This window comes from Oryx dammah, unplaced genomic scaffold (assembly GCF_014754425.2).
Source record: "Oryx dammah isolate SB20612 unplaced genomic scaffold, SCBI_Odam_1.1 HiC_scaffold_18, whole genome shotgun sequence".
Lineage (NCBI taxonomy): Eukaryota > Metazoa > Chordata > Mammalia > Artiodactyla > Bovidae > Oryx > Oryx dammah.
Genome location: NW_024070202.1, coordinates 66765889 through 66781295, shown reverse-complemented (window position 1 = coordinate 66781295; position 15407 = coordinate 66765889). Strand labels below are relative to the sequence as shown.

The following is a 15407-nucleotide window of genomic DNA, read 5'->3' as shown; positions in this document are numbered from 1 at the left end:
TGTGAAAATACTTTAACTCATCTGAAGTCTCAGAAGTAAAACTGGATCAGAAAGGATGTGTCTTGTAGACTTGTTCCCTGTGCCCGCTCTAGTCGGTACATTATTTCCTCAGTGATTCTCAGAACAGCATTTTAAGAGCATTCACAGTCCCAGGGGAAAAGTGACTGCCTCAGCCTTAGAAAGTAAAAAACATCCTCCTTATAAAATCTCTTGTTATTTGTTATTGTTCAGTAGCTAAATCACGTCTGACTTTTTGCCACCCGGTGGACTGCAGCAAGCTGGGTTCTTCTGTCCTTCACTATCTTGGAATTTGCTCAAATTCTTGTCCATTGAGTTGTTGATGCTATCTAGACATCTCATCCTCTGCTGCCCCCTTCTCCTTTTGCTTTCAGTCTTTCCCAGCATCAGGGTCTTTTCCAGTGATGATATAATAAATTAGAGAGGTGGTAATTTATTTTATAAAATGACTTGTTATTTTATAACATTGATTATGGATTTCTGCTGAATAATAAACTCCTTTTGTATCCTTAAAGCATAGCTCGATTTTTCCAAAATTAGAGATGCCATTTTTCAGAAGCATAGCTGTTATATAAAAGGAAGCTTGCTTATAAATGTGTGATTAATATCATGTATTTTTAATTAGCCTTGTTCTTCGTTTAGCTAATTCAAGGCAGGAAAAAAAAAAAGAAAACATGAAATCAATATTTTCTCCTTTCACTCTTGGGAACCACACAGACAATGATTTTTGTGGCATTTAGTGATAATTTAAATGCCTGAGTCAATGATAAATATTACCAATATCTTTATTTATATCCTCTAACCTAATACTGTTCAGTTATTATAATGAATTTAGTGATTTGGGAACAAATTCGTGATCCAGTAAGAGTCTTATAAAAGGAAACCTCTTTCTGAGCTCATTGTAAGTATGACTTAGTCGCTTTCATATCAGGTTGTGGTTAAAGTTTATCTTGGTTTTACAACACTCATGGACAATATGCATTCACCCTTTAAGCATTGCATGTGTGTGCCTGCTAAGTCACTTCAGTTGTGTCTGACTCTGCGACCCTATGGTCTATAGCCCACCAGGCTCCTCTGTCCATGGGATTCTCCAGGCAATACTGGAGTGGGTTGTCATGCCCTCCTCCAGCGGATCTTCCCAACCCAGGGATCAAACCAGAGTCTCTTACGTCTCTTGCATTAGCAGGCAGGTTCTTCTACCACTAGTGCCGCCTGGGAAGCATTTCAGCAGATAATTAACTGTCATATCCAGTCAGACCTGAACAGATTCAGCTTCAGGAGCTGTTGTTGGCCCGTGTGTATCTCAGGTGTGGGAAGCCCTTCATATCACCTGTGTGAAAGGTGAATGGCGCTCAGCTCCGTTTCTCTTTCCTTTGTGTGTCAATTCCAGTCCTAAGTACAGTGCCATTTTCATAGATCCAGCCTGCTGAAATGAACTGGGTCTACAGAAGAAAGAGCCTTCTCAGTACAGGACACAACTTCCATCTATGTGGGGCAGGGTGTTTCATCATCCTGGTTGTTAAAGAACAGGGCTATTCAGACTTCAGTGAGCACAAAATCTCTTGTTGGCAAGAGACTCGAAAATTCCAATTCAATAGGTCTGAGGTAGAGACCATGCATTCTTACAACATTCTAGAGCTACTCAAGGTGTGGTTCCCAGATCAGCAGTTTAGGCCCCACCTGGGAATTTGTTAGAAATGCAGAATTTCAGTAGGCCCTACCCTAGACCTACTGAATCAGAATCTACATTTTAACAGGACTCCTTGGGCAATTTATCCTCCATTTCAGTTGGGAAAACACTGCTCCAGACCACTGTTCCCCAAAGGACCAAGGTTTAGGTATCACTAAGGAAGTGAGTTTAGATGGTACATAGGTGAACATTTTATTTTAATAATCATTAAGTTGATTTTTATTATCACCATCTATTGATGGCAAGTGATATTGACTTCCATTTATAGTAATAATTTAACTGAAAGTTAGTTGAGGTGGTGTGTGGATGTGGTTAAAAGGTTTACAAGTGATTTAAGTTAACATGATGCTTAAGAGCATGGACTCTGGAGCCTGACTGCTCAGATTTGAATGCCAGCTCTTGCAGTAATTCACTCTGTTACTCTAAGCAGGTTTCTTAACCTCTCAGGGCCTCAGTTTCCTCATCTGAAATATAGCAGTAATAGTAGTATCGATCTGATTAAGATACTGTGGGGCTTAAACGGGTTTATATATGAAAAGTGCTAAGGATAGGGTCTGGCACGTAGCAAGGGCTGTGTCAGGACTAACTTATCTTACTATAATCTAGAACAGCAATGTTCAAGAATTTATTTTATCCTGTGCTTTTTATTTCCCCCTGCCCTATCCCCTGCTTCCTTTCCTACTCAGATCAACATGCCCCACTACCCCCAAAAGGCTAAATATTCTAGGAATTTTGTACTGTTGAGGGTGAGAGCACCAACTTCCACTTGCCCAATAGGTGGGCAGTCTTCACTGGGCAAGGTGGAGGGTGGGGCATGAGAGCTTCCAGGTGGGAAGGCCCAGGAGAGGACTCCGCCCAGAGACTTCGCTCTGAAACAGTGAGAAAGTGACAACAGAAAGTGACCACTTGTAAATCATTTTCACCATTACCTGGAGAGATTTTTTTTTAAGTTCTTTATTATTTTACTTATAGCTTTGGCAGTTTTACAACATATTTTTAGAGAACCTCTTTGTGTGTGCCTTATATGCTCATGCACTCTTGGATTGTGATTTCCTGGCCGCGAAGTACCTTTGATAAATAAATGACTGATCGATAGAGTGTCAGGACCCTGCTGAAGCCTTGATGTGAGAAATGAATGGCCTCACAGGGTTCTCCCACCTGCATCAGTTCAGAGGTGAGAAATCTCTCTTCTCTTTTCCCAACTTCATAACCAAAGAAACAAGGGATTCAGTTGGACAGTGTCAAGACAGAAAAAGTTATGAGTACCCAGAGAACCTTATTTTCAGATTCCTATTCAAATATATTTTTAGAACCACCAAAAGACACTTTTGTCAAATAGTAGCGGTAATCCTTACTTATATGTTAAAAAATAGGCACATTTTCTATTTGTGAACAGCTGTGATATGACAGACTATTCTCAGGGAGAAAAGTGATTATGACAAGAGCAACTAGTGTGTAAAATTGTCAACCATGAGTTATTTCTCTCTGAAATAATATTTATAATATAATTATATATATTTATATAATATAATATTTAAATTTAAATATATTTATATATCATATATAATATATTATAAATAAATATATTTAAATATATAAAATATATTTATAAATATAATATAATACTATTTACTTATATGTAGTAACATACATATTTAACTTTTTAATATAAAAACATAGGCAAGCTCAGTCCGTCTCTCTCTCTCTGAATGAGAACAGACAGATTGATCAAGTAGGGAATGAAGGGGAGAGGAGGGAAGGGTACACGAGAAAGGTCATCACCTGTACCAAGTAGGCATCAATTCTTCTGCCCCAGCCCCACCCCTCACCGGCTCCCTGTAAAGAGTTGGCTTCTGGCATCTTGTGGGTCCTTGGATGACCTGCAGACATGTTCTGTTGACCCACTGGTTTTCAAAAATGCTTTCATTTGGTTTTACTTCAACATTGGGTTTCACGCGAAAATCTGGATATGGGGGCTTTGGGGGCGATAAATGGGAAGATCTGGTCAGTACTGGACTTGCATAACCATTGCATGTCAGTCAGGCAGAGCTGAGGGAGCGCTCCTGCTGCAGGCCCAGGTCTTCTCTCCTGTTGGCCCGGCTTCCCCACACCCTACCTTCCACTGTTTCCTCACCTCTGAGTCCACGGTCACAGTGGTCAGCTCTCTGCCTGCAAGCGGTGCTAGAACAGGAATTCGTGGCTTCTGGCTGAGGGAGGCAGGACTCACAATAGAAGAAATTCCTCAGGCTTAGGAAAAGTGTTCAAAAGATGGTGGACAGCCACACGCCAGATGTCCCACCTCGACCCAAGGAAGGAGACACTTGCAGAATAGTGTCTTGAAGCCCCTCTGTGGTTCCAACCTTTTCTTATTCTCTTCCAAACATGTAAAGTCTCCCAGCTGTTTGCATTCTTCTACTTCTGTTATCTCTGCTGATGTGCTACTTCTTCAACAGGAAACGATTCCTACAGCCACCTTTCTACCTGTTGAAAAATGCAATAGTTTCTACTATGTGTTTATTAATTGTCCCCCTTCCTTTGTGTTTGAATTGATGATAACATTCCTTAGCACTCCACCCCTCTCTTGGGGCATTTATTCTCCTCCACCTTTTATCATAGTTATTTGTGGCAGTGAAGGAGGCGGTGTGATAAGATAAATGCAGCTTCAGTTAAGGGTCTGCTTTCTGTCAGGACCTGTATTATGTTTTTTGTGTTAATCGTGATAACAAACTAAGAATTAAGCATGGTGACTGTTTTACAAATAAAGTGAGACAGCTGAGGTATGGGGTTGGCCAAAAAGTCCATTCGAGTTTTTCATACCATCCTGTGGGAAAAACCAAATGAACTTTTTGGCTAAGTCAGTACCTTGACTGAAGCCACACAACTGGGAAAAAGCAGTGGCAGAAGTAGAACCCAGGTCTGATTGTAAGACCAGCACTGTCCCCCACAGTCAGAGTCTCAAGTATTAACCGCGCTAGCTCTGTTCCATTTGCCACCGTCTCCTCTAACGGTGTTTGACTGTCTTACCTACATCTTGATGCTGTTTTTCAGGATTACTTCATGAGTTGGGAGAAAATATGAAAGCCTTTGAGGATCTGGCTTTTTTTATCCCAGTCATTTTTAATACACTACAGAACAAAATGACATTTTTTAATGTATTGGGAGAGCACAAAGCATCAAAGAGCTCATGGGTACAGCCTGTGACTTCCTGGAGCTCTGCATTCTTAACTGTCAGATTTTAACAAATTATTCTCTAGATAACTGCTTAATTATTATATCTGTCAAGAAAAAGCCTTCAGCACCATCAAGTGCTAAATGTAAAAATATGCTTTCATGTTAGAGCTTGAAAAATCATTCCTTTGATTTCAGCGAGACAGAAGCCCAATGACACCTGGTCACTCTCAGATTTGTAAGGATAAACCTAGGTGGAAAGCAAAGGATGCTAAGTTTAGGGGGGGGAGCACATGGAAGAGTTATACTTTCCTGTAGAAGGTCCTTTTCACCCGAGGGTCTCAGAAATACTTCAAGATCTTTACAAGATGGAAGCAGAGAAGTAATATGATCTGAAGTATACCAAGTTAATAAAACAAATGCAGTTTTGAATCAGAAAGGACAAGGATCTTATGAAGCTCTGATACTCTTTCTGAAACTTAGAAACTAAATGACCTCTCTGAGACAAAATTTGGTTCTTTATGGAAATGTCGTTGACATTTGACATTTGACATGTCATCGACAACCACAGAATCGTTGAAAAGGATTAAATAAAACAGCATACCTAAGTACCTAACGCAGTCCTGAGTACGTATAGGGGATTCAAAAAGTTACACCAAAAAGAGGTCAGTCCTCATTATTCATGGATTCTGAAGTTTGCTAATTATCTGTTCTATAAGCTTATCCTTCCTGCTTCATCATACCCAGGTTCCCAGCTGAAGTTGAACAAGGCAGCACTCTGCCTTCTGGTTACAACTTTCACCCTGTAAACAAGTTACCTGTTCACATTCTGCTTATCACCATGTTTTTCAAAATGTTGTGCTTATTGTTGGTGATTTCGTTTCAGAGACACATGGGGCATGAGTTTGATCCCTGGGTTGGGTAGATCCCCTGGAGGAGGAAATGGCAACCCACTCCAGTATTCTTGCCTGGGAAATTCCATGGGCAGAGGAGCCTAGCAGGCTACAGTCCATGGCTATAAAGAGTCAGACATGACTGAGCAACTGAACACACACAAACACGCACACACACATACACACAGGCAAGAGTTACAAACAGTGTGTATGAAATAAGGTATCTTTAATGAGAAACACAAATATATAAAACAAAGTTATATGTTTATCAGCTGACAAAAATCTTGTGACCAGAGGCTCTCATAAGCCTAATCCTGTATTTCCTAGGAGTGGTGGTTCAGGTATTTGCTAACTCAGTCTTCATGGCAACTATACCATGAATAATGAAAATCAGCTCTAAACTTGTGGTTATGGGAGGGGGGTAAGGAAGGAGGGGTAAATAAGAAGGTTGGGATTGACATATATGCACTACTATTAATATATGTAAAATAGATAACTAGTAAGGATCATGTTGCAAACAGTAAAGGCTGTTGGTAAATAAAAGCTAGAATATTATAAATGAATTGGGACTTTACATTGAAGAAACAGAGACACAGGCCTTGTTCCAGTCTTCCAGTGACTAGAAGGACAGAAAAACAAAATTACCCTTGCTTACATCTGAGATTTATTTCTGTTTCTAGATTTTATGCATTTTATGCATGCAAACACATTCTACAGAGCAATGCCATATTTATCTGGAGGTCAGACATCCTACAATATTAACTCTTTGAAACATAACCATATTTGCAGAATCATACCCCCAAAGCCTTCCATGCAGCAAATACTGGATATAAAGCCTTTGGGGAGAAGTGTCAGGCTCCCACCCAGATGATTGTATTGAACCAACAACAGAAGAACAGCAAGAAAAGTAACAGTGACAACAGAGAAGGAAGCAGCAAAATAGCTAATGCCCATGTAAGCCTGGCTCGAGGCTGGCAACCTGAGGAACCATTGAGCCTGCAACATTCAGAAAAGGTTGAATTTCATTCCATTTACTCTGCTTAGGAAAATGGGAGTATGTGCAGAATATTTTTAAATTGCATGCAAAATGATAGATGTTTAATGCTTAAAGAGGTAGAATCTGTTACTTGAAATTATTGTTATGGAATGAAGTGTTGCTATTTATGTATTAACATGTTTTATTATATTGAGACATAAATAGCTACAGTTTTATCAGTTTTGTTACCTAATTCTCTCTAAAATCTGGCTATTTCTTTCAGTCTCCAGCAGTAGACACAATTCCTGCCTCACAGTGGGCATTCTGTATTTTCAAGAATGAATGAATGGCAAGTGAATCAAACTACCATAAAATCCGTATGTCTGTGTGACGTGTGCATGAAGAAAGGCATTCAAGTTTACAACTCCCCCTTTTCTCCTTTCCAGAGCAGAGACCATTCTCTCGGGACCATTCATAAGAAAGAGACACCCACGCCGTGACACATGCCGGTGCCGCCACCACCTCCTCCGCCTCCTCTGCCTCCGCCTCCCCCTCCACTGGGGGCTCCTCCCCCTCCACTGGGGGCTCCTCCCCCTCCCCCACCATCAGCACCGCCGGTAAGACCTGTTTGGGTTTTCTTCTGTCTGTTTTACTGGAATATGCTTGAACAGATTTTAAATATTCACAATCACCCAGCTCCTCTAGGGCAGGTAGCATCTTAGGTAGCTAGCTCTATGGTGCCAGGGTCCAACTCCAAACCAGTCTGGCCACGTATTTCCCTCCCAGTTCTTTGGCAGCCCCCACCTTCTACCCTAGCGTCCTCTATAGATGTCTACATGATTTTTAATTCATGCTGCTCAATATAGGCTTCCCGAGTCTCCCTAATCAACTCTTCCATCTCACGGGAAACCTCAGTTGAGAGGCTGCAGTGAGTCAAGGAGGCATGCTCACATCAAGTCCCAGGCTGTGATCTGGATGCTGATAACAGTAGCTTGGGCTTCAGCCGCCCGGTTCTGGGACGAAGCAAGAGGAGTGGCATATGAAATGCCACAACAAAATATGCTATAGGCAACCCCGTGGACTTTGCCCACCAGGCTTCTCTGTCCGTGGGAGTCTCCAGGCAAGGATACTGGAGTGGGTTGCCATGCCCTTCTCCAGAGGATCTTCCTGAACCAGGAATCGAACCCTTGTCTCTTACGTCTCCTGCGTTGGTAGGCAGGTTCTTTACCCCACTGGTGCCACCAACATCTCTAAATGAAATCTCCCCACCTGCACAAGACTGAATTCAGTCTGTTTCAGTGTGTGTTGCTGATACTCTCCCTTGGTTTAATAGTTTGCTTTGAGTTTAGAAGGAGAGGCACTGCTGCTAAGTTGCTTCAGTCGTGCCCAATTCTGTGCGACCCCATAGACAGCAGCCCACCAAGCTCCACTGTCCCTGGGATTCTCCAGGCAAGAACAATGCGTGAAAGTGCAGTTGCTCAGTCGTGTTCGACTCTTCACAACCCCATGGACTACCTCCTACCAGGCTCCTCCGTCCATGGGATTTTCCAGGCAAGAGTACTGGAGTGGGTTGCCATTGCCTTCTCCGAAGAGAGGCACAGAATGTGGTTATTTTGTTTTAGAACAGGCTGTCTCACCCTTAGCACCAGGACACTTGGGGCCAGTTCATTTTGTTGGAGGGGCTGTCCTGTGCATTGCAGGTTGTTTAGCAGCATCCCTGGCCTCTACCTACTAGTCACACCCCCAGTTATGACCACCGAAAATGTCCCTAAACGTTGCCAAATGTTCCCTTGAGGGCAAAATCTTCTAGCTTTCCTTGCTTTTAGCAGAATTTTCTGCTTAATGCTCATAGCAAGCCCTTCCTCAGAAGAAACCGCACGGCACTTCTCATGCCCTCATCCTCCAACTCAGAGCCAGGTCTGGCGCAAGAACCACCGCTCCTGTTTTCAGTGGAAGATGAAAGATATGGATGCCATGGCGATAAGGCATGCAGAGGCAGGACTGCCCAGGGGTGATGTGAGCCAAGTCAGCCAAAGCCAGGAGTAGCTCCTCACCTGCCACTCTCTTCCCTGCACCCAGGGTGCACTGCTCCCCTCAGATCCGCAGGTGGCGTGACCATGGGACTATAGGTTGTGAAGGGAGGGCCTGAGACCCTGCTGCAGACACCAGCCATGGTGAGGACAAGGGTGTGCCTGAGGTCACAGGTCAGCCCATGACGTTAGCATGGCACACTGACCATATCTGAAGCGCAGGGGCACAGACCTGCCTGAAACTTGTGCCTTGCCCTTGAAGACAGCGCAAAGAAAGCACATACATACTGTGAGTTGTATCTGAAAGCCCTCTGACCAATATATAGAAAGAATAAGAATGAGTACTGAAGTCCCCCTGCTGAATTTGACACAAGGAAGGCATGGAATGGATAGTTTATAAGTGAAAGTAACACATAAAACTATAATATGGGTCTTACACAGACCTGCTGGGCCTGAAGAAGCACAGTTTAAAGTAACTTCAAATACCACAATATACCCATAGACTTAGCTAGAATAAATAAATTTACCAAAACCTATATTGTTGGGGACTTGGGAAAATAAGCCCTTTTGGCTGAAAAGTGAAAGTGTTAGTCACTCAGTTGCGTCCGACTCTTTGCAGCCCTATGGACTATAGTCCTCCAGGCTTCGCTGTCTGTGGGATTTCCCAGGCAAGAATACTGGACTGAGTTGCCATTTCCTTCTCCAGGGATCTTCCTGACCCAGGGATCGAACCTATGTCTCCTGTGTCTCCTGCACTGTGGGCAGATTCTGTGCTGGTGACATACAAATACTTAGGACTCAAATGTTAAGTGAGTCTTTCTGGAGTGTTCTGACAAAAAAAAACAACAAACCTGAATGTATGCCTTTTCCCCTGGCAATCAAGTAGTTTTATTTTTGAGACTGACTCAAGAATTTAACCCTAAAGGAACCAAAAAAGAATTTATACAAAGGATGTGCACAGCAAAGTGATTTATTCTAGTGAAAAATTAAATTGTAAATGGTTTGTGAGAATTAAATGAACTACATTGTCAAGCTGTTAATTAAAAATTACATTATGCCATATTGTTAATTAAAAATTACATTTGTAACTTTGCTGATTATAGAAAGTAGATATGGAATGATGAGTTAAAAGCAATGCATATGTTGTGCACCATGAAATCAGCTATATATGTAGTAATAAAAAGATCAGAAGAGAATTTTGAATGCTGATAGTAAAATTTTAAACTTCATTAGGGAATTCTTTTTCTTTTAAGATGCTTAAGTTCTTATAAACAATAATAATTCTACATTTGGATAATTTTTTGCATTCCCTCTCTCATTTCTAAATTGTTTTTGTTATGCCTCTTATGGAGGAACTAATCAATTTAGGAGGAAAGTAGCCAAGTAAACTTAAATATTTTTAAAACACATCTTTTTACAATCTGGGAAAAATGTTTACAATGGGAAAAATATTAGGCAAAGAATTAACAGTGTTAGCATATAAAGAGCTCTTATGGATCAATATGGAAAGGTGAGTAGAAAAATGAGTCCAGGATATGACCGGGTAGGATAAATACAAATGTTTCAACCTCACTACAATTGAATAAACACAAGTCAAAATAATAAGAAGCCATTTCATATATCAGTTTGGTGATGGCACTTTTTAAATGTTGCCTGAGTGTTAGGAATCAAGCACTTCTCACTTTTTTTTAATGGTTTATTTGTTTATTGCCCCCCTTCCCACTTATTCACCCCCATCACACCCAAGGCTGGATGACTTGATTTAAGATGCCTGTGACGTGATGGATAGACTTTAGGTTCTTTTGGTTATAATGCTTGTTTACCAGGTAAGACACAAAGGCACTTATATATCAGGCACTTATTACTCTTAATAGGAGCAAAAATTGGTATAATTCCCTAAAACACAATTTGTTAATATGGATCAAATCCCTTTAAAAAGTGGTTGGACTCAATGACCTAGTTTTCACTTCAACTAATTTCCTTTAAGTAACTCATCATAGTATACAGAAGTATTTATCTATAGCATATTAATGAAAGTATTACTTATGATAGCAGCCAAAAAAAAAAAGAAACAATCTAAATATTTAAAACCAGAAAGTTCAATAAAAAATGATCATGTAATCCACAAAACAGTATTCTAGGTAACCACTGAAAATCATACCAAATTTATTTTGTGACTTCCAATATAATGATTGACTCAGGTAAGGATCATGCATAAAACCTAAAACCACATAGTGGCAGGTCTGGGGAAATGGAATAAATGGAGAATCCCAAGTATAACTCACTGATTACTTCTAATTACAAAGGGGAAAATGTACCTTTGATATGGATCAAACTTAGTATCACCTGTCATTATCACAAGCCTTTTGCTGTGATGCATAAAGAAAGTCATAGCATCACCCTGCAGTAACCTGCCAAAAATGAGTGTTCTTTGAGTAGGCAATTAGACACATCCAGAATGTGGGACCTTCTACAACAGAGGCTGCCGCCGAGAGCAGAGCCCGTGGTAAAGTTTTAGTACACCCCTCGAGCTAAGAATGGTGTTTGCATTTTCAAGTGGTTGGAAAAAAATCAAAAGAAAAATAATGTTTCATGACACATGAAAAATAGATGAAATTCAAATTTCAGTCAATAAATAAAGTTTTATTGGACCACAACCAGGCTTTTTCAGTTACATCTTGTCTCTGGCTGTTTCTATGCTACAGTGACAGAGCACCAATTAAACAATTTGTTATTCCCCTTAAAAAGATTTCCCTTTTCCCTAGTTGACCTGTTTTTAAAATTATATTCAGTTATTATCATTATATTTTGAATTCCATCAATAAAAATTTTTGGAAATGAATGGAGTTTTTTGTTTTAATACTTACAGAATAGGGTTCCCAGGTGGCATAGTGGTAAAGGATCTGCCTGCCAAGCAGGAGAAGCAGGAGACACAGGTTCGATCCCTGGTTTGGGAAGATCCCCTAGAGAAGGGAATGACAACCCACTCCAGTATTTTTGCCTGAAGAATTCCATGGTCTGAGAAGCCTGGGAGGCTACAGTCAATGGGGCTGCAGAGTCGGATACAAGTTAGCGACTAAGCAGGGTTAGAAATGGAATTAAACTCTTTGTAAGCAGTATTCAGGACTTTGAAACATCTATGCTCATGGACCAGCATGGCAGATTTTATTATATGTCATCTTTGCAAGGAGGGGCATTTTGTGTGATATGTATGATCAGGCTTCACCTCAGCTCTGGAAGACCCAGGGATTGCTGCTGCTGCTGCTACGTCACTTCAGTAGTGCCCAACTCTGTGTGACCCCATAGACGGCAGCCCACCAGGCTCCTTCATCCCTGGGATTCTCTAGGCAAGAACACTGGAGTGAGTTGCCATTACCTTCTCCAATGCATGAAAGTGAAAAGTCAAAGTGAAGTCGCTCAGTCGTGTCCAATTCTTAGCGACCCCATGGACTGCAGCCTACCAGGCTCCTCCATCCATGGGATTTTCCAGGCAAGAGTACTGGACTGGGGTGCCATTGCCTTCTCCATCAGGGATTAGACCAAGGCGAAACATTTAATTTTTTCTCTCCCAACCTCTCATCTTTCCCCTTCACCTCTTCCCCTGGATGTACATCTATTGGAAATGAGAAAAGGACCGATGGGGCTTTCTGAAGTTCTGGAGCAGGCTCTGACTAAAAACTAGCCCTCATCATCTGTTTTCCCATCTTTTCTTGCCCTGACTTCCCTGTCTTTCGAGCTCCATTCCTTTGTCTCATCCCATTGAAATCCAGTCGTTGTTGTTTAGTTGCTAAGTCATGTCCGACTCTTTGCAAACCCATGGACTGCAGCATGCCAGGCTTCCCTGTCCTTCACTATCTTCTGGAGTTTGCTCAAACTCATGCGTATTGAGTCATGATGCCATCCAACCATCTCATCCTCTGTTGTCTCCTTCTCTTCCTGCCCTCATTCTTTCCCAGCATCAGAACCTTTTCCAATGAGTCGACTCTTTGCATCAGGTGGCCTAAGTATTGAAGCTTCAGCTTCAGCATCAGTCCTTCCAATGAATATTCAGGGTTGATTTCCTTTACAATTGACTGGTTTGATCTCCTTACTGTCCAAAGGACTCTCAGGAGTTTTCTCCAGCACACCAATTCAAAAGCATCCATTCTTCGGTGCTCAGCCTTCTTTATGGTCCAGTTCTGACATCTGTGGGCTTCCCTTGTGGCTCAGCTGGTAAAGAATCCACCTGCAATGTGGGAAATCTGGGTTTGATCCCTGGGTTGGGAAGATCCCCTGGAGAAGGGAAAGGCTACCCACTGCAGTATTCTGGCTTGGAGAATTCCATGGACTGTATAGTCCACGGGGTCGCAAAGAGTTGGACACAACTGAGTGACTTCCACTTCACTTCACTTCTCACATCAAAGCTATGGAAAAACCATAGCTTTGAGTAGACGGACCTTTGTTGGCAAAGTGATGTCTCTGCTTTTTAACATGCTATCTAGGTTTATCATACCTTTTCTTCCAAGGAGCAAGCATCTTTTAATTTCATGGATGCAGTCACTGTCTGCAGTGATTTTGAAGCCCACGAAAATGAGATTTGTCACTGTTTCCACTTTTTCCCCATCTATTTGCCATGAAGTGATGGGACCGGATGCTAATCCAATAAGAATATCAAAATTGCCCACTTGGTACCTTGGTCCACTTACAATGGAATTATTGTTGTGTTGGTTACAGGATGTAACTTTTTAAAAGATCTAAAGAAAATGCAATGGGTTTGATTTTTGAAATGCAGCAGGATTTTTAGTGAGCTTTTGTATTCAAATCTACCCTGGCCCCTTGGTAGTGTCCAAGAGGTAAGAATGAACTCCTTGAGGGCCTGTGATTTTGCGGTTGCCCAGACAAAGCCTGACAGTGGGGTCATGGCCACAGCAGGTGTGTTTATTTTAAAAGAAAATTTGCAAATTTCTGTAGCATTTTGTTGCTGTTCCAACTTAAAGAGTCCAAGGAAGAAACAGTAATCCTAGGGGAGACCTGTGTCTTCTTATTTAAAATCAAAAGGGAAACTGGCTTGATAATCATTTATTTTCTGTGAAAACCAAAACTCTAAGTAGAAAGACACCATGGTGCCAGGTACTCTTCTGCCTGCCTTCCAGGGGTAGCATTTAATTAACAGTGCTGTAGGGAAATTATATACAATGAGAAGCATATTGTGGCCCCTCACTGTTCTGTCCCCTCGCTGCTCTATGCCAGAGTCCTTATTTGCATCCAGGAGACTCGGTGAGATAATTGTCCTCTGTGTAGTGCAAGGATTGCATGATTCATGGGTGCAGTAGACTTCCCAGTGTCAGAAAATACCAGCTGAGGCTAACATTGGGAGGCTTTCCCACCGTCTCTAGGATGCAGGAGCTCATGTGGTATAAAAAACATGTCAATCTGTGAAAGGAAATGTGGAAAATGGAATGGTATCTGAAGCCTCAAGGGAGGCTCTTTTGGAGTTTTGTTTGCTGTGGTTTAAGAAAAAGGCAGAGGTCAGGGGCCCTAGGTGGAAACAGGCTCAGTAGAATTGCATACCCTATATTCTGGAAAAGGTAATTTGCATGTTGACTGGTGCATTTACAATAATGAGAGGCTTAAAAATCTTAAATACTGTCACTCAGATTCTCCTGACACTCTGGCACTTTGATTAGTGTCACTAATGAGGGATTGAGGATGTTGATTTACCCAGGGTGGACAGTCGCCACGGGGACAAGGAAAAGGCTTGTGCATGAGGCCAAACTATTAGGATAGTATTCAGTTGATATTCGGTCCCTGCTTAACAGTTTGCAAAAGTGCACATTTGTCTTCAAGTTATTTTAAGGACATGATTCTTCGTTTCTCCTCTGTCTGTTTGCACCCTTAAGCAGTAACACGGCTTCAGTGAAAAACGGAGGCAGTCTGCAGCAGATTTACTTGGTCTGCGAGAGAGGTGTGGCAGGACCCATCACTCATACTTCCAAAGGGCTATTCAGGACAGTATTTAAATATGTTTCTTTTTCACAACTGTCAGGTGGGAGGGGTGGCAAGAAACAAAGGAGAAGCCTGCAGTGGGGTTCTAGAGGCAGCGATTGTCCATGCAGAACGCCTTGGCAAGAAAAGCCTGCGAGGGCTCATTAAAGGCCTTTATCAAATTTCACAGGTGCCCAGGAGCCTCAGCCACTCTCACGCAGCATCTGAGGCAGGGTGTATGGCAAGAAGCAGCCAGGCGCTGTTAGGCCAGAGGGCAGCCCTTGAAACCCTCTGCCATCTCAGTAGCAGCGATCACTAGCCTACAAACCGGAGCTTCATTTTACACCGGAATCTGCTGGCTCTTTGCCTTTGAAATCTTTTACAAGCACAGTGTAACTATTCCTAGAAAAACTGCCGATGAATCACTCCCCCTACCCAGGGGTCTTTTCATACGTTCACTGTTGCATGGAGGAGAGCCACCATGGTTTGGTGTACCTGGGCTCTTGGGGGCCACGTACCCCTTTCCCCAAAATGCTTTTTCCTTTCTTACCATAAAAGGGAAAAAACGACCGATTCCAGGTTATTGCTGGCAATCGGATATCCAGCCCTGACCTGGTTGAGAAAGCTGTAAGCCAGTGGCAACGGGTGTTGGGACCCTCCCAGCAAAT

General features: G+C 42.0%; 1 protein-coding gene across 1 annotated transcript in view; it reads left to right on the top strand.

The window, feature by feature from the left end:
- Positions 1–15407, top strand: part of WIPF3 (WAS/WASL interacting protein family member 3) — an 81123-nt gene that overhangs the window by 17228 nt on the left and 48488 nt on the right. Inside the window, exon 2 of the mRNA XM_040259706.1 lies at positions 7192–7362. Within this exon, the coding sequence (XP_040115640.1) occupies positions 7249–7362 (114 nt within the window). The 5' untranslated portion in view covers positions 7192–7248. The remainder of the gene's footprint in view (positions 1–7191; positions 7363–15407) is intronic.